The 23,753-nt window shown below is 38.4% G+C and overlaps 2 protein-coding genes across 2 annotated transcripts; one reads left to right on the forward strand and one right to left on the reverse strand.

The window, feature by feature from the left end:
* Positions 1-260: 260 nt before the first annotated feature.
* On the reverse strand, positions 261-2,890 carry CUNH11orf71 (chromosome unknown C11orf71 homolog). Its single transcript, XM_032428056.1, has one exon. The coding sequence runs from the start codon at positions 2,723-2,725 to the stop codon at positions 2,330-2,332; it is 396 nt and encodes a 131-aa protein (XP_032283947.1). The 5' UTR covers positions 2,726-2,890; the 3' UTR covers positions 261-2,329.
* A 54-nt stretch (positions 2,891-2,944) lies between these two features.
* RBM7 (RNA binding motif protein 7) lies at positions 2,945-12,427 on the forward strand. The gene is made up of 5 exons (XM_032428054.1): positions 2,945-3,156; positions 4,051-4,213; positions 4,828-4,915; positions 7,574-7,664; positions 10,892-12,427. Exons 1-5 carry the CDS (start codon positions 3,061-3,063, stop codon positions 11,243-11,245), a joined length of 792 nt encoding a protein of 263 aa, XP_032283945.1. The 5' UTR covers positions 2,945-3,060; the 3' UTR covers positions 11,246-12,427.
* The last annotated feature ends 11,326 nt before the right edge of the window (positions 12,428-23,753 follow it).

The following is a 23,753-nucleotide window of genomic DNA, read 5'->3' on the forward strand; positions in this document are numbered from 1 at the left end:
CCACTTCCAATTTTATTTTATTTTATTTTTTTTTTTTAAAGATTTTATTTATTTATTTGAGACAGAGAGAGAGAGAGAGAGAGAGAGCACATGAGATGGGGGAGGGTCAGAGGGAGAAGCAGGCTCCCTGCCGAGCAGGGAGCCCGATGCGGGACTCGATCCAGGGACTCCAGGATCATGACCTGAGCCGAAGGCAGTCGCTTAACCGACTGAGCCACCCAGGCGCCCTCTCCACTTCCAATTTTAACAAGTTTATTTTTTAAAGTACAGAATTAATAGGTTAAATGGGGGAAGATCTAAGAAGACATAATCCTATTTCATACTTGATAGTATTCAGCCTCTCTCTGAAGTTTTTGGCTGAACTTACCTTGTGAGGTGTTATTTTTCACTATTAGGAATCTCTAAGTTTTATGAAAACACTTCTTACCTTTAGCCTTAATTTTATTATTCTTCCCAGTCTAAAACTTGTTAACATACAGATTTGGGATTCCTTTCTCAACTACAGGTTTTTGTAATGCCCAGTCTAAGGCACCCATCGTATATTATCAATTAATCTTTTAGGTTAGAAGAGTATTAGATATATGCTACCTTTGAGAGAACTGAGAAAATAGTTACTCAAATAACTTTTTGTATGGCATGGTTCAAATGAGGAAACTGGATGAGAGCTGCAAGGCTCCATCATTGACTAGCCGTATGACCTTGGAAAGTTTACTTCATCTCTTTGTGCCTTGGTTTCTGGGCAATAAAATGAAGTATGATATCTCTCTTATGGGCCACTGTGAGAATTAAATGACATATATAAAGCTCCACCAAAGCAGAGACGTTATTGAACTTGTTCACCACTTTATTCTAAATGCCTAATACAGGTCGTATCAGGCACAGAATAAGTTCTCAATAAATATCTGAATAAATAATGAATAAAAGCCTCTACAACATTGCCTTACACATACCACTCAATAAAACATAGCTGTTATTATCCTTCCAACCGTTTTTTCTATGACCTGGTTTCCAGATATCTCACCATATTAATCACTCTCTTAGGGAAGCTCTTGGATTTACCAACATTCTTCTTCAGATGTGGTTCTAACAATTCAATACTGTGTGGTATGTGGTAATTTTGCTTTACCTGATCATAATTATACACAAGAGTCCACTGGGAAAAAGCTAGTCTACCTGCTTACAGAGAGTTGGCACTTAAAAAACCCCACTAATTTTCTCCCCATACCACCCTTTAAACCTTAGGAAATATATGGTTAAGAGAATAAAAATATCAGAAAATAAGGAGTGACCAGCCAGGTAGGAGAACCAGGATAGTACAGTATTATGGAAAGCCACTGCAACCAATGCTATTGTTATCACTGCACGTAATGAACAGTCCAGTGTGGTGATTACCTATTGATTTATTAGCTTCCCTATCTAGAACACATTCCTTGACTGTAGCTTATCCACAGTGCTCACCACTGGGAACATCTTCAAATATTGTTGAATGGCTAATGAATAAAAATAAACAAGAACGTTTGGGGAAGATGCTACAGTGAATTGATGAACGGCTTCCGAACAGGAAACTGTAAGCCTCAATTATCCACCATTGTATTTCGGGACAACAGACTCAGATTAAGGAAACTGGGATTGAATGCTAATAATAAAATGACAAATAGAAATGTAAAAACTCATTTGGAGCCTTTGGCAAAAAAAGAAATGAAACTGGCTTAATAATGTGAAAAAGCAGCAAAGTTTAGGTTTACTTTTGTTTTTAGTATGACTGAGACTGGAGTTTGTAGATATTCCTGAAGAAAAAGTGGAGGGAGATGGAAAAGGGATAAAGACAAGAGGATTGGATAAGCCTCAGGCCCTATGGAAGAATAAGCCAGGGGAGTAAAAAGAAGCATTTCCTTTTCACCAACAGAAGTAAACATAATGGCAATAGTCTGGGGTAGAGAGGTAGGCCGTTTCCAATTACAAGTAGGAGAATCTGCCAGGGTGGGAGATACGGTTCGTGGAAAGCAGAGAAATTTGGGTCCATTGTTGGGATGGAGTGCACGAGGGGTGAAAAAATGATTGCCGACCTCTGGGAAGGGTGGTTCAGCTTTGTGACTAAGAAGAAAATCTCTTCTACCTCCCTCCTGATTTAATCACGCTGGCCGCCTAAAACCATCGGAATTCAGCAGTAAGGAGAAGTTTCCTCTGTACTAAGCCGTATTAACAGGACTCCTACGTGTTTTTATATTAAGATGAAAATACATCCCTCTGAAAATAAGACTGCCCAGGCACCAAGGAAGGATTTTAGAGAGGCCTCGTTTACAAGCGAATCGAGGGGCGGGGGGAGGTATTAAGCCGAGAGGCGGGCTGCGATAGCACTTCCAATGGCCATCAGCCGCTGCTGCAGCAGGCTCCTCAGGAGATCCAGTTTAACCCCGCGGGTCGGATACGGCGAGAATCTGGTCTGGCGGCTCCGGTTCCGTCCATCAGGTTCCCTTCCCGTTATAAAGCGGGTCGGGCTCCGGCCGCCCCCACTCGTCCGACGGCTCTCGGTACGAGCGCTCGGCCGCAGGGCCTGCCGAGGAGTGGGTCCTGGAAGAACAGCCTCGGGCCTGGCAACGAGGAAGCTGTCCCCGGAGACCATCGCCAGCGCTAAGGCCGACGGGCTGAGGTCGCCGTGGGACGCGCGGTAGGCCACCCCGGTCCTTTGATCGCCGGCGGACAGCGACACATTGTTCAGCGCCATCTTCAAACACTGCCCGCAGTGTTTGTTACGTCCCTCGGTCAAGGTGGGCCCTTTGCGGCTCCACAGATCAGTCCAGGCCGTCTCGAACGCCGCCACGGCCTACATGTGAGGCCATAACTGGAGCCGCGGCCGACCAAGGAGCCGCCTCTCACCGGCGTTCTCCTCGCGAGCATGCGCAGCGCGTCCGCGCACCGCGACGCCGGCCGGGAGCGAGCGTGATTGACGTTTACGTCCGTGACGCCCGGGAGGGCAAGGACGTGGGGTTTCCGAGAGTGCGCAGTGAGTGCGACGGCGACGACCCCCCTCGGCCTTTTTAGGGAGGGGGCGACGCTGAGATGGGGGCGGCGGCGGCGGAGGCGGATCGCACTCTCTTTGTGGGCAACCTTGAAACTAAAGTGACCGAGGAGCTCCTCTTCGAGCTTTTCCACCAGGTCAGTAGCCGACGGCAGGCTTTTCCTTTCGCTATGCGGCTCCCATACGGCCCGGTCCGACGGCCATGCCCGCCTTCTTGGGGAAAGGGGGTCTGGGGGTCCGGGCGCCCGACGGGTGGGCCGCTTGGGGCCGGAGGTCCACTGGGAAAGTGAGGCGCTCGCTGGGTGTCGCCTTATGGGAAGAACCCTAGTCCGTTCACTCCAGGGTGGTGGAGGCTTCCTCGGTGAAGCATTCCCGAGGTAAAGATTCAAGGATCCTAAGGGGCGCGGTATGTGTGGGTCTTCGTGGAGCAGGGCTTTTTCCTATTCCTTTGCTCATCTTCCTTCCCCTTAAGGCACTTTGTCTTCGGTTTATCTGGCTAATTAGATTTCAGTTGCTTGGTCAGTATCTGTTTCCATTTAAGTTTTTTTTTTTTTTAATTAATTGCAGCGTTAAAATATTTAAAATCGACTACATAGAACAGCAGGCTCGTAGTGTTTCTGTATTCGAATCTGCATTAAAATGTGTTAAAAATTCAGAATTTCTTGTTCTTTCCAGTTCCATTCTCTAACAACTGGTACTATTTGGTTAATCAGTACAAAAGTGAATTTTTAGTCCAAGGAAACCACTTTCTCTAGCTCTTGATAAACGGTACCTGGAGTGAGAAAGTGATGGATGTCGGTCGCCTTGTTAAAAAGCCACATGAAATGTAAACTGAGTGACTGTTTCCAGTTCCTTATAGGCTTCCTTCCCCAAATAAATGAGTCAAGTGTTCAGTCATATCTATAGAACCTTTAACTGAGTTGGAAATCCCTGTGTGTCCATTTTTTAGACTTTTCCTGGTTACATTTCTGTTGTTTTTAAACTTCCTCATTTAAATTCTGAAGACTTTCTTTTTCTTTTTTTGTTTGTAGGCTGGACCGGTAGTAAAAGTGAAAATTCCAAAAGATAAGGATGGTAAACCAAAACAGTTCGCATTTGTGAATTTCAAACATGAAGTATCTGTTCCTTATGCGATGAATCTACTTAATGGAATCAAACTTTTTGGGAGGCCCATCAAAATTCAGTTTAGATCAGGTAACTGTTCAGTTACTGTTTAGGGAGACGGGTTTTTTGCTGCTTTGTTCTTTGTTTTTAATTATTCAATTTTTAAAGAACCTCTTGTTGGATGAAAATACCTTAAGCTTTGTGGGTAGTAAGCTTTATATATCCCTGAAACTAGATAACGTTGACAACATGGATTTTGAAAATTGTCATTTTAAAATCGAGTTTGGGTTACTAAAAAGAGCATAAACTTTGTTGTTAGGAAGACTTGGGTTTGGGTTTCTGCTCTGAAAGGAGTGAGGTTGTTTTCTAAAAATACTTTTCCTGGCTGCTTTGTGATTTACATTTACAAATTTTGATTCTGGATCATGTGAGGATGAAACTTTCCATGTATCCAGTTAAATTTAGTGTGTTATGGCCAGATTGGATATTTGTACATTGGATAGTACTTATTTGGAACCCTTTGTTTTGGATATATCTGATAATAAACACATAATTTTCATTCTGATGAAACTGTAAAGCGGTCTAGTGAAATTTGAAGTTTTCTCTTGTAGCTTCAGTCTACCTTTTTGGCATGATTTGGGGTAGGAGGGATAAAATTTCAACTTGTTCTATCAAGGATAATTTCTCAAATTACTTCATTTTAGGAAGTAGCCATGCCTCACAGGATGTCAGTTTGCCATATCCCCAGCATCATGTTGGAAACTCAAGCCCTACCTCTACATCTCCTAGCAGGTAATATTTTGGACCTATTGTTAAAATCATTTATTGGAAATTTTTTAGTTAGTGATCTCAAAACATACTGAGGGATTTGTTTCCTCCTTTAAGCTCCTACCTCTTTATTTTTCTGCTATATTATATTTTGGATTATAATTAGGTATCTATTTTAAGGGGACTACAGACAGACATATATAGTACCCCTAAAATAGATATATATGTACATATAATTACGTTCATTTGTGAAGACATATACCCACAGCCACATATTTAATATGTAACTGAAAATTTCCCGGAACATTACTTATTCCCTACTTTCAGTATACTCTATTTTCTATTTTATTTTCTTTTAAAAATTCACATTAGTTTTGACCATTAATTTGTTGTTACTTGCAGTTTAAAAATACCTATCAGTAACAGACTGGTGGACTAAGAGTTTATAGAATTGGATTCTAGGTCTGCCTCTCCGATTGTGTAATCTTGAAGTAGTCTCATTTCTCTGGTCCTGTCCTTCAATTTGTAAGGAAAAGCTGAATTGAATGCTTTCCAGAGTCTCTTCCAGCTACTAAGGGTTAGAAAAGGTACCATGTTTATACTAAATAATTGTATTTGCTTGGGGAAGCATGATATTTTACCAGGGACATTTTTTCCCCTGGTTTATCGGTAGAGCTATTCATCAGTCATAATGGGCTTCATTCAGGAAAGAGTCAACAAATATCTGTCATGTGTCAGGTTCTTCACCAAGTCCTTTGCATTTATGGTTTTATTTCTCACAGCAGTCTTAGGAGGTAGGGATTATTGTTAGTTCTACCTTGTATGTGAGGAAAATGAAGACTGACATTAACTTGCTCAAGTTTGAACTGCTCATGAACAGTGGGCTGGGATTGAAACCCAGGCATTGTGACTGAGCCCCAGCCACTGTCATAGGCTGCATAGTGAAGCTTAAAAGTCTATAGGAAGATACATATATATTTTGCGACTGCCTGTTTTATTTTGCGACTACCTGTTTAATAAGTTCTCTAAAGAAAGCATAGAATGTGCTTGGAGAAAGGTTTAACAAGGAGAGATGATCTAAATGAATGAGGAACTAAAAGAGGCAGATGTATCTAGATCATAATGAAGGAAAAATGGAGTAGTAGATAATGTTGGTGAAGTAGAAAGAGGGTCTTTCTTACAGACCATAGTTAAGATTTGGGAATTTTCTCCTAAAAATGGTAGAGACACATTGAAATGTTTTCAGTAGGATAGTAACAAGAACAGGTTTGTATTTTAATAAGTTGTTTGGTTGCTGTGGGAGAATGGCTCATTGGAGGGGACAAGGCTGAAAATAGACCAGTTAGGAGGCTATTGGTAGCTAAGTATTGCTATTAGTAGCAAGATAGCAAGGAAGTTACTAGGGTGAGGTTGTTGGTTTGGATTAGGGTGGTGCCAGGATGTGGAGTGAAGTCGCTTCAGTATGAAAAGATAACTGGAAAGTAAAATTTCCAAGAAAGAATAGTGTAAAAATGGTACCTCTTAGCAACCTTCTTGCCAACTGAAATTGTGTTTAAATACTTCTCAGCACATTTGGAACTTGAAGCATCTCAAACCACTTTTGTAGAAGCTTCAAAGGTATCTCAGGTGGAGGAAAAAAGTTTACCTCCCTGAGAATTTCTTTGGAAAAAAATATACAAGTAAATAAGTTGTTTTTAATTTAAGGCTACAGTGCACATCGTTTTTGTTTTCTTAAAAGGAAATTTATACTTTTTACCCCTTTAACATACACGTGTCTAACCTGATTTAAGAAAACCCAAAATGAAAAGATCTAAACTATGAGACAAATCAGTTAGTGATTTGATGCTGAGTATTTTAAAATAAAATTAAAGCACTTGCTAAAGTGACTTTTTCTGTAGAGCAAGCTACTTTTTTAAGAATTGAGGAATAAGGTATAATTCTTTAAAATTAATATCCTATTTATGTTACAGAACTCTTAATTCCTTGCTCCCCCAGACCTGTTCCTCTCCCTGTCACAGTAAATGTCCACGTAATTGCTCAAGCCAAAAATCTAGATTTTATCCTTTATTTTTCTTTTTCCCTCATCTATCATATCTAATCAACCAAATCCTTTTCATCTTAGTTTTCAACCTAGGCCTCTGCACTAGTCCTGGGATTGACAGGTTTTTTTTTGTTTTTGTTTTTTCTATGAAGGGCCATATAGTTAATGTTTCAGACTTTACAGGCCATGCTTTTTTTTTCTTTTTCTTTGTCATTGTAATACTACATAGATAAAACAGACACAGGAGAGTCAGAAAAATGGGGTTTGGCCCACAGGCTATATAGCTTGCTCACCCCTGTGCTAATTCTTCCCTCAGCTGGAATGTTTTGCCTCCAAGTAATCTTGTTACTTAGTTTTCACTTCAAATGTGTCTCCTTTTTAGAAAGACCATCCCTGACCAGCAGAGCTAAAATAGAACCCCTATCTCTCTCCCATTACTTGCTTTTTAATCAATTACTGTATCACTTGTAACAAGGTGAAGTTGTTTTACTGTCTGAATCCTTACCCTTATCCCTGAGAGAGCAGATAGATACCTTGTCTTTCTTGTTTATTCCTACCTTTGACACTGTGTCTTGCTCATGATTGGTATGTAGTAAATACATGTTAAACTGATTATATGTTGGTTTTCTTATTTTCCACAGGTATGAAAGGACTGTGGATAACATGACTCCATCAGTACAGATAATTCAGAGATCTTTCTCTTCTCCAGAAAATTTTCAGAGACAAGCAGTGGTAGGTTGATATTTCTCTTCTCTTATTTTTTTTTTTAAAGATTTTATTTACTCATTTGAGAGAGAGAGACAACCAGAGCACAGCAGGGCAGGGGCCGGGGGGGGGGGGGGGCAGAGGGAGAAGGAGAAGCAGACCCCCTGCTGAGCTGGGAGCCCGACTGGGGCTTGATCCCAGGACCTGGAGATCATGACCTGAGCCGAAGGCAGATGCTTAACCGATTGAGCCACCCACGCGCCCCTTCTTTTTTTTTGTTTTCTTTTCCTTTCTTTTTTTCTTTTTAAATAAAGTAATAATTTCTTTTATTAAAAAAACTAGCACAGGGTGCCTGGGTGGCTCAGTTGGTTAAGCGACTGCCTTCGGCTCAGGTCATGATCCTGGAGTCCCGGGATCGAGTTCCGCATCGGGCTCCCTGCTCTGCAGGGAGTCTGCTCCTCCCTCTGACCCTCCCCCTCTCATGTGCTCTCTCTCTCAAATAAATAAATAAAATCTAAAAAAAAAAAAAAAAAAAACTAGCACATATTTTTGTTGTGCTATTTACTTTACAGGTACAGACAAGCTGGTCTCTTAGTAGCCATGAAAAATACCATGCAGTCTTCTACAAATAGAATAATTTCTAACGTATTACCTAAAAAGTTAGTTTCGTGATGAGTAAATTATCAAATTCTTGAATTTAAAACAAATTAGACCTTGATTAGCATCTACTAGTGCTAGAACTGGGGTTACCCAAATGTCTAGACTAAGCCTTTAAGTAGTTTACACACACACACCCACACGCACGCACGCACGCACACACACATAAATGAAGTCCCTACAAAAATAAAAATAGTTACAATGTATTGATTAATTAATATGTGTCAGGCAATATCACCTAAAAGTGTTACATATATTATTTATTCTTCAGGGTAACTGAGATATATTCCCTGTTATATAAGAAAATTAAGGTTTAGAAAGGTCATAAAATTAGCAAAGGCAGGACTGAGATTAAGTTGCAGCCTGCTAAAATTTGAAACCATGGAGTGTTACACAGAAAATTTAATGAAAAAGAGCAACACAACATAATTAAAATAGAAAACCCAGAAAATCATGATTAGGTTAGTGAATAAAGTATCACGTATGATAATTATGCAGTGCAACAGAATACGATGTACACTTGCAAATACAATTCAGTTTATGAAGTTTTCAAAATTTGTCACAAGAAGTCTTTTGTCTTACAAAGACAAAAGCAGAAGTTGTAATTGCTTTTACCAGTGATTTATGTACTTGGAGGGTTTTAAACTCAGCTTCTCAAAAAAATCTCAAAAATAATCACATTTGATATATTGAATGCTTGCTGAAACCTTAATTCTTTGAACACCGAGTCTAAATTTATCAGCCAGTTAACAATATTATGCTACAATTTGCATCTCTTTCACAGCTGTAAAATAAAATTTATCACTCATTTACTTTCCTCTACAAATAAACTAAAATACACTTCTTGAGACATATTTGTTGGGTCTAAAGGTCGCTTATAACTGAAGTTAAATAATGTCTCTAGAGGTTGTGCAAAAATGTTGACCAAAACTCAGACATCTTCAAGAAAAACCCCAAAAAACTTAGAATGTTCAAACAGGGGTGCCTTGGTGGCTTAGTTGGTTAAGCATCTGACTCTTAATTTTGACTGAGGTCATCTCAGGGTTGTGAGATCGAGCCCTGTTTCCGGCTCTGCGCTCAGTGGGGAGTCTGCTTGATATTCTCTCTCTTTCTCTCTCTGCCCCCGCCCCTACTTGGGCATGCATGTGCGCTCGCACGCGCTCGCTCACTCACTGTCTCTAAAATAAATGTTTTAAAAAATGTTCAAATGATTCTTAAATAATATTCTAAGTTTTAGTTAGACTAGCATGATCTCTGTAGGTTGATCACCCATTTTGATTTTCACTGGGCTGAAAAACATATTTAACAGATTGAAGATAAATAGAAGAACTGCATTTCACATTTGTATTTTTCTTCAGCCGTTGTTGGGGGTGGAGGGTGTATGTGTGTGTTTCAAGGACTGGAAATTTATTCTCTGATATTCTTGCAGCCTATGCTGAAGGGCTTCTTATACATTCTCCTTAATGCTTAATAACAGTACTTGAATATATTGGAGTCTTTGACCAGTTTCCTCTTGATTTCCATTTTTTCTGTAATAATGAGACTGAGAATAGGCTTAAAATCTTTGGTGTGTTTTACTGTTCCATCTTTGTCTCCAGTCTTTCATTTTTTTCGTTTTGTCACCAAGTCCTTTATTTTTTTCCTTTTCTTGAATTGATTTCTTCTTTTTTTCTTTGCCCAAATCACAGTGTTGGCTTGTGACCCCTCACCCTTTTGCAGGTCTGCAAAATAAAAATATAAGTGAAATAAAGTAAACTTGAGGGACCAATATAAAGGGATGTCAACTTTTATGTAAATACCACATATTTTTCTCATTCTGGTATAGGCTATTTAAAAAAATCATCACTGGCTAACGCTTATCCACAGGCAGAATTGGGGACCACTGGGCTAGTCAGTTCGTACTTGTCTCTGTTTTCTCTTCACTAGCCCATCTCACATCTCACAATGTTTCAAAATGAATGTTATAATCCTGTTTCGGTTATCTTCCTGGTAATTTGATTTTCTTTCGTTTGCAAGATAAAGTCTGAATTCTCTAGCCTACTTACAAGGCACTCCCATCATCTGATGCCAATAAACCTTTCTAGCCTAACTCCATTATTCATTGCTTATGAGATCTGTTATCAGTCAGAATTTTTGCTATTCTACAAACTCATTGTTTCCCTATTATCTTTATGCAATTTCCTTTCCTTGGTATACTTCCCCCTTAAAATATTCCATCCATACTTTTAATACTTAGATAAAAATGCCACCTTCGTGAAGCCTTTCCTAATGATCCTGAGCTCTTGGCTCTTTATGTGTTCGTTAGACAATGATTTACATTATAATCATTTGTATGACCTCTTCCCTTCTAAGTTGTATTCTTGAGGGCAAGGAGTAGTAGTTAAGTACAAATAGCTTACAGGTATACATTGGAATGAACAAAGCCATTGTATTTTTTTTTTTTTACTTTGAGTTCTGTTTAACCTAAGATCTATATGGGCAAGAGTAATTTAGCTTTTCCATCATTATCTGTTTGGTTCACTGTGACTAAATATATATCGGCTTTGATACCTAGAAATACTTGCAGTTAACATGTCCTCCTTTTTGTCTTCTCTTAGATGAATAGTGTTCTGAGACAGATGTCCTATGGTGGGAAATTTGGTTCTCCACATCTGGATCCATCAGGATTTTCCCCATCACATAGTCATAGTTTTAACCAATCTTCAGGCTCCCAGTGGCGCCAAGATACGCCATCCTCACAACGTAAAGTCAGACAGAATTCTCATCCCTACATCCCGGATCGACATTATAGCCGTGAACAGTGGTACACTGACCATGGGTCTGATCATCATTACAGAGGAAGCAGGGATGACTGCTTCAGTGAGGATAGGAATCCCGATGGCTGGAGCCACGACTATGATAACAGAAGAGACAACAGCCGAGATGGAAAATGGCGTTCATCTCGACACTAACAAGTGTTAAAAGGACGAAGTTGTTATAGGGTCATTCTAGGTCCTTTTGGCTAAATTGACCTGGAAATGTTTTGTTAAACTTACAGAGCAGCTTTACAAGTTGCCACGTTTCTTTTTAAAATTTTTAAAACCTATACCTACGGTCTAATACAGAAATAAGGGTTGTGGTTACAGTTTTACTACATTAATAACCTTTCACCTCAGGGTTTTATGAAGAGGAAAGGGTTTTATGCAAAAGAAAATGCCACAATTCCTAATCATTTTAGACAAATGAGGAAGGAGGATGTATTATATGTGTTGGTTGTATTATAAAGCAAATATTTTAATTATCTGTTATCTTTTTGTATTGCAGGAAGTTTCTTGTTAGTGAATCAGATTTTGGTGTGTATAATAGAAAACATTCAAGTTCTGATAGTCTGAATTGACTATCAATATTTTGTTAAATGAGAAAATGTAATTTCAGTGATTCATTTTACTAACATTTTACGTAGAAAGCTTATTGGTAAAGTTTGGGGATAAATCATATTTGACTTCTTAGAGAATTTTTAGTGTAAGTTCTGTGACATGGTCTTTTGAATTTTACTCTAATTGAACATAAAATTGTAAATTTATACATGCTATCTCATTCTAAAATTTTAGAATTTGCTCATTAAGTCATGTTTGATGTATAACTGAAGTCACTCAGGAAGTTAAATATTTTTAAATGTATTTTTTTACATTAAAAATACAGTGTTAATATAAAACCCCCTTTTCAGGAAGAACACAAACGTAAATGCATAGTCAGATAAAAATGGTAAAATGTTTTACTGAAAGTATGCTTTTGTGAGGGGGAAAAAAAAAAAAGGTTCCTGAAGCCTTTAAGTGCTGCCTCTGACACTCAAATTTTAAAAATTCTGACATTTTCAAAGTGCCCAGGACATGTGTATAAGGATACGTTTTATTATGGAGATTGTACAGGTCACTTTTTTGTTTGAACATTTGAAAGAATTTAGTCTTAAACATTTTCTGATTTAAAAATTTTAAGATCTTGTTTAGCAGAACTTTTGTGTATCAAGATGCTGTTTCTTCTTTGTTGTAGAACTTGTTTATAAAAATATCATTCCTTGAAAATTTTTGATCCTTTTTAGTATTAATCACAGCATTTGTACTCTGTTGCTTTTTAATATATTGAAAACATAAAAAGGACTGTGCCTTATTTTTTGGACATCACTTACTTTAGAGACATTGTATACGACATTAGCAATATGCTTCAATTCAGTGATTGCCTAGTGTTAAGAATGTCTGTTCTTAGAACATCCTGAAATACTCCTTTTGTACATATAGAACTTAATATTTTAGAATCAGATTTTCGGTGACATGGATTATAGTTCTGAGCATTAGCTAACTAATTCAAGTTAGCCTCCTTGAGAGTTCACATACTCTCAGGTCTTTCCTGTTTGTAAATAAAATGCATGCAGTTTTTAGGTAAATGGAATTATTTACTCAACATGGAGAGCATTAGGATCAAAAGTTTCTGTTTGCTTTAGCAGTGTAATAGTAGAAGGATTTGTTTCCATTGAGCTTATTCTCAGGTATCTTACCTGTATGAATATTTGGTAGGTTTTATAGAGATTTACAGAGATGTACTCTGCTTTATTGCAGTTTATCTTTGGATCAGTTCTTTTCATATTGATTCATAGGTAATCCTGGTTTGGAATAATCTGTTTTTTTTAATGACTTGGGACACACCCTTTTTGAGGTTTCAGAGAAACGTTTTCACTTCAATCTCTCCCAGTTGAGGGTAATCAAACTAATAAATGTCCTGTGTAAAGGGATCAAACAAGACAGCCTCAACAAACTGAATATAGTTAGTAAGATGATTCACGTAGGTTTGGGAGCTGCAGTAGAAAGGAAGAGGTGTTTCTGTGGGAGCAGTTTCTCCCCACGTGTTCATGAACCACCATTCTCACAAGGTGTTCTGCACAATAAGCGTTCTGTAATCAAATGTGGTAAAGTTGGGTATTATCTAACGTTGGGTGGCTTTCTCTTAGTGACAAAAACCACAAAGCTTCTGACAAGTACTGCAGTAAAGAAATCTTTATGCTTAACCTAGTATTTTCCGAACTTATTTGACCCTTTTGTGCATAACACTAAGATATTAAGACCCCCAAAGAATCTGACTCAACCCTTCTCTACGCAATCAACCAACGTTTTTGATACTACTCTCTCATGTTGTGTAGGTCCATATTCCTCACACCAACTGCCATCATCTGAGAAGGGGCAGTCATCCTCAACAGGATACTCCAACAGCACCCCGATGTGCCAATTTATGTAATACAATGATAGTACCCTGTATTTTTTTGTCATAGCCTTATACCGTGTTAATAATTTTCTTTTTATCTGTATCTCTCTAGGTAGCTCCATGAAAGCAGAGACCATATCTTATCACTGAATTCTCATTATCCAGTGCCTGGCACTCCAATAGTACTTGGTAAATTTTTGATGAGTAAATGAACATTTGTCAAATAATTGAATAAAAAAGGGAGGCTTCAGCATAGTAGTATTTTTTTTTAATCGGTTTCCTAATCCTGAACCATCATTTTATCCTGTTATAAAAACTCTGTATTAACAATATATTGTGCCAATTACACTCTAGAATTCTATTTTTCAAAAATGTTAAGATTTAGGTATGTATTCATGAGGTTTTCTTTAAAAAATTGTTTATTATCTTAGTTTGGTTTGGGAATTATAGTTCTGCTGGTTTTATAGAATGAATTGGTAAGCTTATCTTTTTCTATGCCCTGGCAAGAAAATTGAATAATACAGGAATTATCTGTTAATTTAAGACTTGTTGAACTCATAAAACAGTCTTAGAAATAAATGATTTTCCCCCCATTTTCCTTTATTAGCCATGGGGGAAACTATTCGTTTCCTACTTTCTCAGAAATCAATTTGAATAATTTATACCTTTCTAAAAAAAATCAGCCATTTTCTTTATCTATACAAATTAATTGATAGAAGTACATGGTATTTCTTACAATTTTTGTTAAACTCTTCCTCCAGTTAGAGTCTAGTTTTAGTTTGTGATATATTTCTACTTTCCTTCCTACATCCTGGTCAGACTTGTTAGAGGCTGTGCTGTTTCACAGTTTACATTTATATATGTAAAAGCCCCTCACTGCATTGTTTTTTTTTTTGTTTTTTTAGAGCTTATTTATTTGTTTGACAGAGAGTGGTGGTGGGGGGGGGCACGGCAGGCAGCGTTTTCCAAGCAGGCTCCCCACTGAGCAGGGAGCCCAACATGGGGCTCTACCCCAGGACCCTGGGATCAGGACCTGAGCTGAAGGCAGACACTTAACCAACTGAGTCACCCAGGCGCCCTGTTTTTGTTTTTTGGCGCCTGGGTGGCTCAGATGGTTGGGCATCTGCCTTTGGCTCGGGTCATGATCCCAGGGTCCTGGGATCGAGTCCTGCATCGGGCTCCCTGCTCACCGGGGAGCCTGCTTCTCCCTCTGCCTCTCTGTCTCTGTTTCTTTCTTTTTTTTTTTTTTTAAAGATTTTATTTATTTGAGAGAGAGAGAACGAGAGACAGAGAGCATGAGAGGGAGGAGGGTCAGAGGGAGAAGCAGACTCCCCGCTGAGCAGGGAGCCCGATGCGGGACTCGATCCCGGGACTCCAGGACCATGACCTGAGCCGAAGGCAGTCGCTTAACCAACTGAGCCACCCAGGCGCCCTCTCTGTCTCTGTTTCTTATGAATAAATAAATAAAATCTTAAAAAAAAAACCATTCTCTTTTAAAGAGATTTATAAATAAAAATCTTATTATTCACAATAGTTACCATTTCTGGAGCTCTTTGTTCCTCTGTGTAGATCCATTTATCCATCTGGTATTCTACTTGAAGTTTTTTTGGGTATCTCTTACAGTGCTGGCTTGCTGGTCATGAATTCTTTTAGCCTTCGTGTCTGAAAAAGTTTCTTTCACCTTTGTTTTTGAAATACCTTTTTGTTGGGTACAGAATTCTAACTTGACAGGCTTTTTTTTTCCTTTCAATACTTTAAAAATGTGGCTTCACTGTCCTCCTGCTTATTATTTTTTCCTGTAAGAAATATGCTGTCAGGTACATAATGTGTCATTTTTCTCTGGCTGATTTTGAGCAGTTGGGTGATAATGTGTCTTAATACAGTTTTTTTCATGTTCCTTTTGCTTGGAGTTCATTGAGCTTTCATGGATCTGCAGGTTTATAATTTTCATCAAAATTGGAAAAATTTTGGCCATTAATAAAAAAAAGTTTTGTCCTCAATTTCCTCTTTGGAAACTCCAACTACACTTATATAAGACCTCTTGATGTTATCCCATAGCTCACTGATATGCTGTTTATTTTTTAAATTATTTTTTCTGTTTCATTTTGGATAGTTGTATTACTAGGTCTGCAAGCCCACTTGTCTTTTTTTTTTTTTTCCTGAAGTGTCTAGTCAGCAGTTACTTACAGTATAATCTTCATCTTAGACATTATAGTTTTTCTCTCTAGAAGTTTGATTTACATCACTTCTGATTGTTACTCTTTTTCTTCAGCTCTGTTGAGGTACAGTTGACAAAACTGTAAGCTATTTAAAGTATACAACATGATTCGATATATATGATTGTGAGAGGGTTCTCCGCCCCCCGCCCCAGTTAATTAGCACATGACTTGGATCTTCTTTTTATATCTTCACTATCTTTAGTTAAATTTTCAACAAATGGAATAAAGTTATAGTAATTTCTAATGTCCTTGCCTGCTAATTCTAATATTTTTGTCAGTTCTCAGTTGGTCTCTGTTGGTTCACTCTCATTATCGGATGTACTTTCCTGCTTCTTTGCATGCCTTGTCATTTTGATTGAATGCTAGGCAATATGAATTTTACCTTACTGGATACTTGATAGTTTGTATTTCTATAAATATTCTTGAGCTTTGTTCTGGGACACACATACGTTACTTGTAAACCATTGTATCCAGGACATGATTTAAGATTTGTTAGGCAGAATTTGAGAACTATTTAGGATTGACTCACCCCATTACTGACTGAGGCAAAACTCTTGGATACTGTAACAGGTGCCTCATGAATTACCAAGACTTTCGGTCTGACTAGTGGGAACAGATACTGTTCCTGGTCCTGTGTGAATGCTGAGTCGTATTCCCTCTGACTTTTTGGGACAATTTTCTTCTCAGCCTTAGATAATTTCTTCAAACCTATATACTGTTCATTACTCTCATGGATACTGGAGGAAACCTGCAGATCTCTGAGAATTTTCTCCTGGGCAACTTAACCCTCTTCAGTCCTGTGTACTGGACATTCTAGCTGGCTTGGTTTCCCTAGATTCTCAGTCTTAGCTCCTCAACCCATGGAATTTGCCAGGCTCTGCCCACGCTGCCCCCAACCACACTGCAGCTTGGAAATTCCCTCAAGGCAGCAAGTTGAGGCAATCGTAAAGCTCACCTCATTTGTCTCCAGCTTTTCAGGATCACTGTCCTTTCTACCTGGTGTCCATTGTCTTGTTTTGTGCTTTTTTGTGTGTATTGGTTGTTTTGGGCAGGAGGGTAAATCCTTGTTACTCCATCTTGACTGGAGGTGGAAGGTAATTCCTGGGTTTTGACATGTAATGTACTCACCATCCTTCCTTTACATGATCTGTATTTTTATGTTTGATTTTTCTCTTTAAATTGAGTTGTTGAGATTCTTTTTTAATTTCCAAGTGACTTTTTTTTTCTTCTACTGTGACTTTTAATTTTATAGCCTGTGGACAGAGAATGTGGCCAATGTGACATAAACTTGTAGAGATACGAACCAGATCACTAGCTGGATGATCACAGGCTTTCTCTAGGTTTCCTGGCAGTGAGCTAACTGTGCTGACCCATGGCCCGCACACCTATCCCAGGGTTGCTGAGGAGAACCTGGAGCCACACCCATCCTCCTTGGCTGGCCCTTCTGCCTGTGAGTTCCATCCCGCACTATGTGATGTCTGCAAGGTATTTGCCTAAAGGTTTCTTTTCCCAGTTTTTATAATGGTTCCATGCATGTTTGAAAAACATTTATTTTCTCTGTCTCAAAATTCTGTCTTTACAAAATTATCTCTTACCTGACAAGATTTGTAAATCAAAAATGTCAGAATGAGGAGTCATTTAAAAAATGAAAATGCATGCATTTTAATTTAATACACATAAATATACATTCATTTGCCAATCTTTTGATGTAGGGCCAAGGCCTTTTCCTTACATCTAGCTACATCAATTGGAGTTTAGTTGGCCTTTCTTGTATAAATCACTGCCAGACTCCGTTGCCTGTAATTTCCATTTTGGGTTTCTTTATAGTGGAATACAAATGCAGAGAAACTTGTGAAGGATTCAAGTTTTCTAGGATTCATATCTATTTTTTTTTTTACAGTTGTCTTGCACACATTTAATCTGACAGCAAATTCTTACAATGATTTATCCTTACTGAATCTTTACAAAGTATTCAACTAGTTTTCTAGAAATTGTTATTTTACAAATTCATATTCATATTTCACATTCATGTTCTTATTTACTGGCTTATACAATATTCAGGTTAAGAAGTTATATTAATGAGAACTAGCGTAAGCAGGTTTGGAACCATTTACCTAGTGAGAGCAAGAACAGGTGAATATAGAGGAGGGGTTGACTAGCACCTAGCTTGCAATATGTCAAGGACAAAGACATTTATTACAGAAAGAATAGAGAACATCAGTTAACGCAGCAAATCGGTTGTGTGGAATTCAAGGAGTTAAATGTGCTAATATGGTATATAAGTTCTATTAATTACATGTTTTAAGTTCTATATGTTTTTCTCTTCTTGACCTCTTAGTTCTGAAACAGATGATTTTAATTTATCATTTTCTCTGAGTAATAAATACATCCTGCAGTTAGTGTATATCCTGAAGCTGTGCTAGATGCAAAAAGAGGTATGACGTTCCTTCCCTGTGCCCTATAATAGGTTATTAATGGAAATATCCTTGACCCATCTTCATGCTATTAACTTTGGACTCTATTCTGTTTTATATTGCTGTTTCACATCTTATTTTTTGTTAATATTGGCCTGCTTTGTCTATTTGTTAATTTTTAATACCTTTATGTCACTTGATTTTAGGAATACCTCTTATAGTAAGGTATATTTTAATTTATTCCTGCTTTACCTACTTACATATATAGGTTTATAGGATTGATCACCTTTTCTTTTTTTTTTTCCTTCCTTCCAGGGCAGCATTTAATAACCCTGGATACAGACTGGAATCCCCTTTCAAAAATCAACTTAATGCCCAATGAATCGTGGAACACCACATCAAAAACTAATGATGTAATGTATGGTGACTAACATAACATAATAAAATAAAATTAAAAAAAAAATCAACTTAATGCCTAAATTTTACCCCAGAATCTCAGGGGAGGAGAGTGGTATCAGTATTTTTTAAAGGGTCTGGTATGTAGTCAGCATTGAAAACCCTAGTGTCATACTATTTCTATTCCTGTAGTGTATTCCTTTAAATTCTCATCCATCATATTAAATTTATAGTTTTTTATCAGACAGACTGAAACAGTTGTAGCAGTCAAGGTAAAATCAGAGTGATAAAGTATAAGGGACTTATTGTGGGGATGTAACCTTACACAGTTGTAATTGCAGGTGGAAAAATCTGCTGCCCTGCCTCTGGTGTTGGGCCTGAAGTCATAATAAGTTTGCCAGATCCACAGCTGGGAAGAAAAGCTGAACAAGAACAGGAGCAGGAACAAACTGGAAACTGCTAGAAAACAAACACAGAGCTTGCATCTGTCTCTCATCACTCTGCCTTAGATGACTCAGATGATGCCTGCAGGGGTAACTGGCACGCTTGGCTACAGAACTGCACGTATCTTTGGCTCAGGACTCAGAGAAGTTGGAGGACGTGTGGCAGGACCTGGAGGAGCCATGGGCTGGGTGCTGCCCCACGCCAGCAAGGTGAGCCAGGAGATCAGCAATGTGCATGAGGTACCCTGGCACCCACTGCTGATCTCCTGCAGTGTAAAAAATACGACCGCTCTTTCCCTTACGATGTCCAAATCTCAAGTGAATTTCTCTTGTGGTCAAAACTGCATTGCAATCCTAACACTAACTATCTGGAGTTAGGCCAAATGTCACAGGTTAAGGGCTTATTCCTGTAGATACTGCCCTCACTTCAGACACCAGCTGCAAGGTCAGTGATTCCCGGGCCACCCACACTTCTGACCAGTTGGCTACAAATTCAGGGTTTCCCACTACTCCCTCGGGTTTGGTAATTCACTAGAATGACTCACAGAACTCAGCTAAGAGCTATATTTATGATTACATTTTATTATAGCAAAAGGATACAAATCAAATGAGACAAAAGAGGAGACACATGGGGTGAGGTCTGGGAGGGTCTCAAATACAAGGCTTCTGTGTCCTCTTCCCATGGAGTCAGGGTGCATCACCCTCGTGGCACATCAATGTGTGGTACCAGGCAGGAAGCTTATCCAAGCTTTGTGTCCAGAGTTTCTACTGGGGTTTCATTATAGAGGCATGATTGATTGAACCTTGGCCATGAGATTGAACTCTCCCAGGAGTCTGGACTGGTATCAAGTGGCTCAAAGCCTCAGCTCTAATCACGTGGCTGATCTTTCCAGCATGGCCAGATCCAGTCCTGAAACTATCTAGGATATCTAAGAATCTCAAAGATACTCTTCTTCCTTGGGAAATTCCAAGGATTTAGAGAGAGAGCAGGAACAAAGGCCAGTCAAAATCTTTACTATAGAACACCAACTCTACATGGAACTGGACGGGGGTGGGGGGAGATTCTGGGAGCCAGAGTTCCGCCCTAACTAAGCCGATCCAGTGGCAAACCACCACAGCAGTACTGTGTCTGACACCCTTGCCCCCCACCAAGGAAATGCCTCTAGCATGCCTTCACTTTCCTTGCCGCTTCTCCCACCACAAGCATATAGACCACCTTCAGTGCTTTATCACAATTACTTGGATTTTAGTTTCAGATTGCCATTAATATTTAAAGATTTTATCTCCTTGGGGTGCCTGGGTGACTCAGTTGGTTAAGTGTCTGACTCTTGATTTTGGCTCAGATCATGATCCTCAAGGTGATGAGCTCGAGCCCTGAGTTGGGCTCCTGTGCTGAATGTGGAGCCTGCTTGAGATTCTCTCTCTCTCCCTCTCCTAACCTCTAACCCTAATCCCTAACCCTAAACTACCCCAAAACTCAGTGTTAAAAAAAACAGTTATTTGGCTGGGACTCAACAAGGATGTCTCTTCTCTGCTTAGCATCACTGGGGTGACTCAGTTTGCGGCTGGATGATCCACTTTCAAGATGGATCACTCATATCACTATCACGTTGGTGCTGGCTATTGGCTGAGAGCTCAGCCAAGGTTGTGAGCTGAGTGGTTTGGTTCCTCGCCATGTGGTCCTGCTTGGGCTTCCTTTCAGCATGGTGAATGCATTCCAAGAGTGAGCATTCCAAGAGAGCAAGGTGGAAGAATTTTATAATCTAGCCTGAGAAGTCACTTCTGCTATATTCTTCTGGTCAAAAAAGCCACAGTGGTCCATCCTAGTTCATGGAGAGGGGACACAGAGCCCAAAGATCAATGAGAGGAGTTTTAAGATCATATTGCAAGAGATGAATGTGGGACAGGAGCTACGGTTGTGACCATCTTTAAAAATTAAGTCTGCCATACTATTCTTCCAGGACCTAGATTCTGCAAACAGCACAACTAAAAACAACTACTGTTGTTTTCTTCTAGCAATTTTAATTTTTCCCACTTAAATGCTTAATCCATTTAGATTTTATTTTGGTGTAAATTTTGAAGTCAGGAGCCAATTTAATTTTTTCTCCAGATAACTGCCTAGTTGCTAACAAAATTTATCAATCCATCTTTCATCACTTATATGAAATGGTGTCTAAATCCCCCCTTGTATTGTCTATTTCTGGGCTTTACAATCTATAAATGTCTGGCTGTTCCTGCCCTAGAACCTAATTATTGCAGGACTATTCCACACCCACCCTATTGGTCTTCTTCTTCAAAATTTTGCTGGCTATTCTTGCATGTTGATTTTTCTATGTTTATTTTTCTGTGGCAACTTAGCCTGTCTACTTTTAAACCATTCTATTGGTATTTCCATCAAAATAGTGGTTATTAATTTTAAATCACTTTTATCATTAATGAAATTGGGTGTTTTGCTACTTTGTTTCAGCCAATTCCATTTTTTCATGAATTGTTCATAATCTTTGACCATTTTTCTACTAGGGTTTTGATTCTTCTTATTCATCTGTGAAAACTCTTTGTATTTGGGGCTATCAGAGCTTTGTTTGAAATGTTTCTTGTAAATATTTTCCCCAGTTAACAGGAATCCTCCCCCATCCGTGGTTTTACTTTCTGTGGTTTCAGCTACACACCGTCAGCTGTGTTCAGAAAGCAGATGATCCTTCTGACAATCTGTCAGTAGTAGCCTCAGTCTGTGTCACAATGTCTACGTCATTCCCCTCCCATCGTCTCAGCACTAGACCTTTTATCATCTCACATCATCACAAGAAGGGTGAATATAGTTACAATAAGATATTTTGAGAGAGAGAGAGACCATGTACACATAACTTTTATTACAGTATATATTATTACGATTGTTCTATTTTATTATTATTGTTAATCTCTTACTGTGCCTAATTTATAAATTAAAATTTATCATAGGTATGTATATATAAGAAAAAAACGTAGTATATATGGGGTTAGGTACTATCTTGCATCCACTGGGGGTCTTGGAACTATCTTGCAGATAAGGGGGAACTGCTGTAGTTAATTTTGCTTCTAATATTTTTTTAAGTATTGAAATAAATAGTAAATGTGTGTGTGTGCACATGAGTGGGTGGGGGATGAAAGCTATCTTTTCTTGGGTGGTTTCTTCTGCTATTTTGAGATTTATACATTCTTTCCCTGTCCCAAAATAAATAGTCACATATTTTCAGGATTTTTTATGACCTTGTTTTTATATTTAAGTGTTTAATCCATTTGAAATTTATTTTAGTGTATTGTGTGAAGTTCTGATCGAACCAGTTTTTTTGCTTGTCTGTTTCTCCCAACACTATTAAACAAATGCCTTTATTTAACTGTTTTTTCAGAATTCAAAACATAATCAAGAAAACGTAATTTTTCAACTTGGAAGAAAAATCCAGTTATGATTTTGACTGTGATTGTGTGACGCCCATAGACAATAGGCATTCAGGCCTGAATGGGAAATGACTTGTGGCTGGAGTATAAACACATCAAGTCACAGATGGAGGTCCTCTAGTTTCTATTTTAAGACGGGCCTCCCTCCAAATTTGGCAATCTGTAAGTTTTAAATTAAAACTTTTAATTCCTATTCATAAAGAAAAAATAATTCCATTTAAAATTTTATTGTGGTAAAATATATAAAATTTGGCATTTTAACCATCTTAAATTGTACAGTTCAGTGGCATTTAGTACATTCACACTGTGCAACCATCACTCTGTATTTCCAAAATTTTCTTGTCACCCGAAACACACTCTGTACCTGTTACGTAGTAACTTCCTATTCTACTGCCCTTCCCACCCCCAACATTTCAGCCTCGATGAATTTGCCTTTTCTGGATATTTTCTATAGGTGAAAGCATGCATTATTTGGCCTTTTGTGTCTGGCTTATTTCATTTATCGTAATGAAAGGAGTAATTGTAGGAAGTGGTTGTTACTATTATTTTATGAGTGAAAAACAAGAAATGTAGACAGTTTTCATTACTAGCCCAAGGTCACACAGGTAGCATCAGAATTTGAATGTAGGTCTTTCTGACTCCTGAACTCACACTCTCAAATACCCTAGTGCTACATGTTACCCCCATCCCCGACCCTCCCAAGATGAAGTGTTTTGCTTTGGGAATAACTGTACAGATGGGGCAAAAAAAGTGAAAATAATTTATTAGTTCTTTTTTTATGTCTGTAATTTTTAAATCCATACCTTTTCTTCTCAGAATGGAATTCAAAGGCTACTTTGAGGTCAGTGCAGAATCAGAAGATAGGAAATGGATCTCTTCCTATTTGAATAGTTAGGATTAGTCATCAAAGTATTCTCTAAAGTGAAGTAGCTATTTCTTACTGCTTTTACAGGAAGCAAACTAGATACGATAAATTCGAAGAATGGAATAGTACTAAGGAGTTTGTAGAGTTTGCCTTTAGAGCAATGCTTACATTGAGCTGTATCAGTAATAAGTTTTGTGAAATAAAATGAGATCTATACAATGAGGTGAAAAAGAAATATTTTGGTTGTGGCACAAGATGACTAAAATTCAAAGGTAAATGATAAGCTCTGAAGAGGGTCTAATTTCATGAACATATTTCTGGTGTATTAGTTTACTCTTAGTCTATTTGCTGTTAATGACAATTTTAAAAATAATGGAAAGCTAATTATGTACTTTTCCCAACAATTACTTTTCCGCGTGTTTTGTTGTTGGTGTTGCAAGATTTTTCCCCTTTCA

The sequence above is a fragment of the Phoca vitulina genome, unplaced genomic scaffold (genome assembly GCF_004348235.1).
Source record: "Phoca vitulina isolate PV1807 unplaced genomic scaffold, GSC_HSeal_1.0 scaffold38, whole genome shotgun sequence".
Classification (NCBI taxonomy): domain Eukaryota; kingdom Metazoa; phylum Chordata; class Mammalia; order Carnivora; family Phocidae; genus Phoca; species Phoca vitulina.

Coding starts and splice junctions, on each gene's coding strand:
- RBM7 (XM_032428054.1), top strand. CDS start 3,061: ATGGGGGCGGCGGCGGCGGAGGCGGATCGCACTCTCTTTGTGGGCAAC. Junction 4,214..4,827: donor CAAAATTCAGTTTAGATCAG/GTAACTGTTCAG, acceptor ACTTCATTTTAG/GAAGTAGCCATGCCTCACAG. Junction 4,916..7,573: donor ACCTCTACATCTCCTAGCAG/GTAATATTTTGG, acceptor TATTTTCCACAG/GTATGAAAGGACTGTGGATA.
- CUNH11orf71 (XM_032428056.1), bottom strand. CDS start 2,725: ATGGCGCTGAACAATGTGTCGCTGTCCGCCGGCGATCAAAGGACCGGG.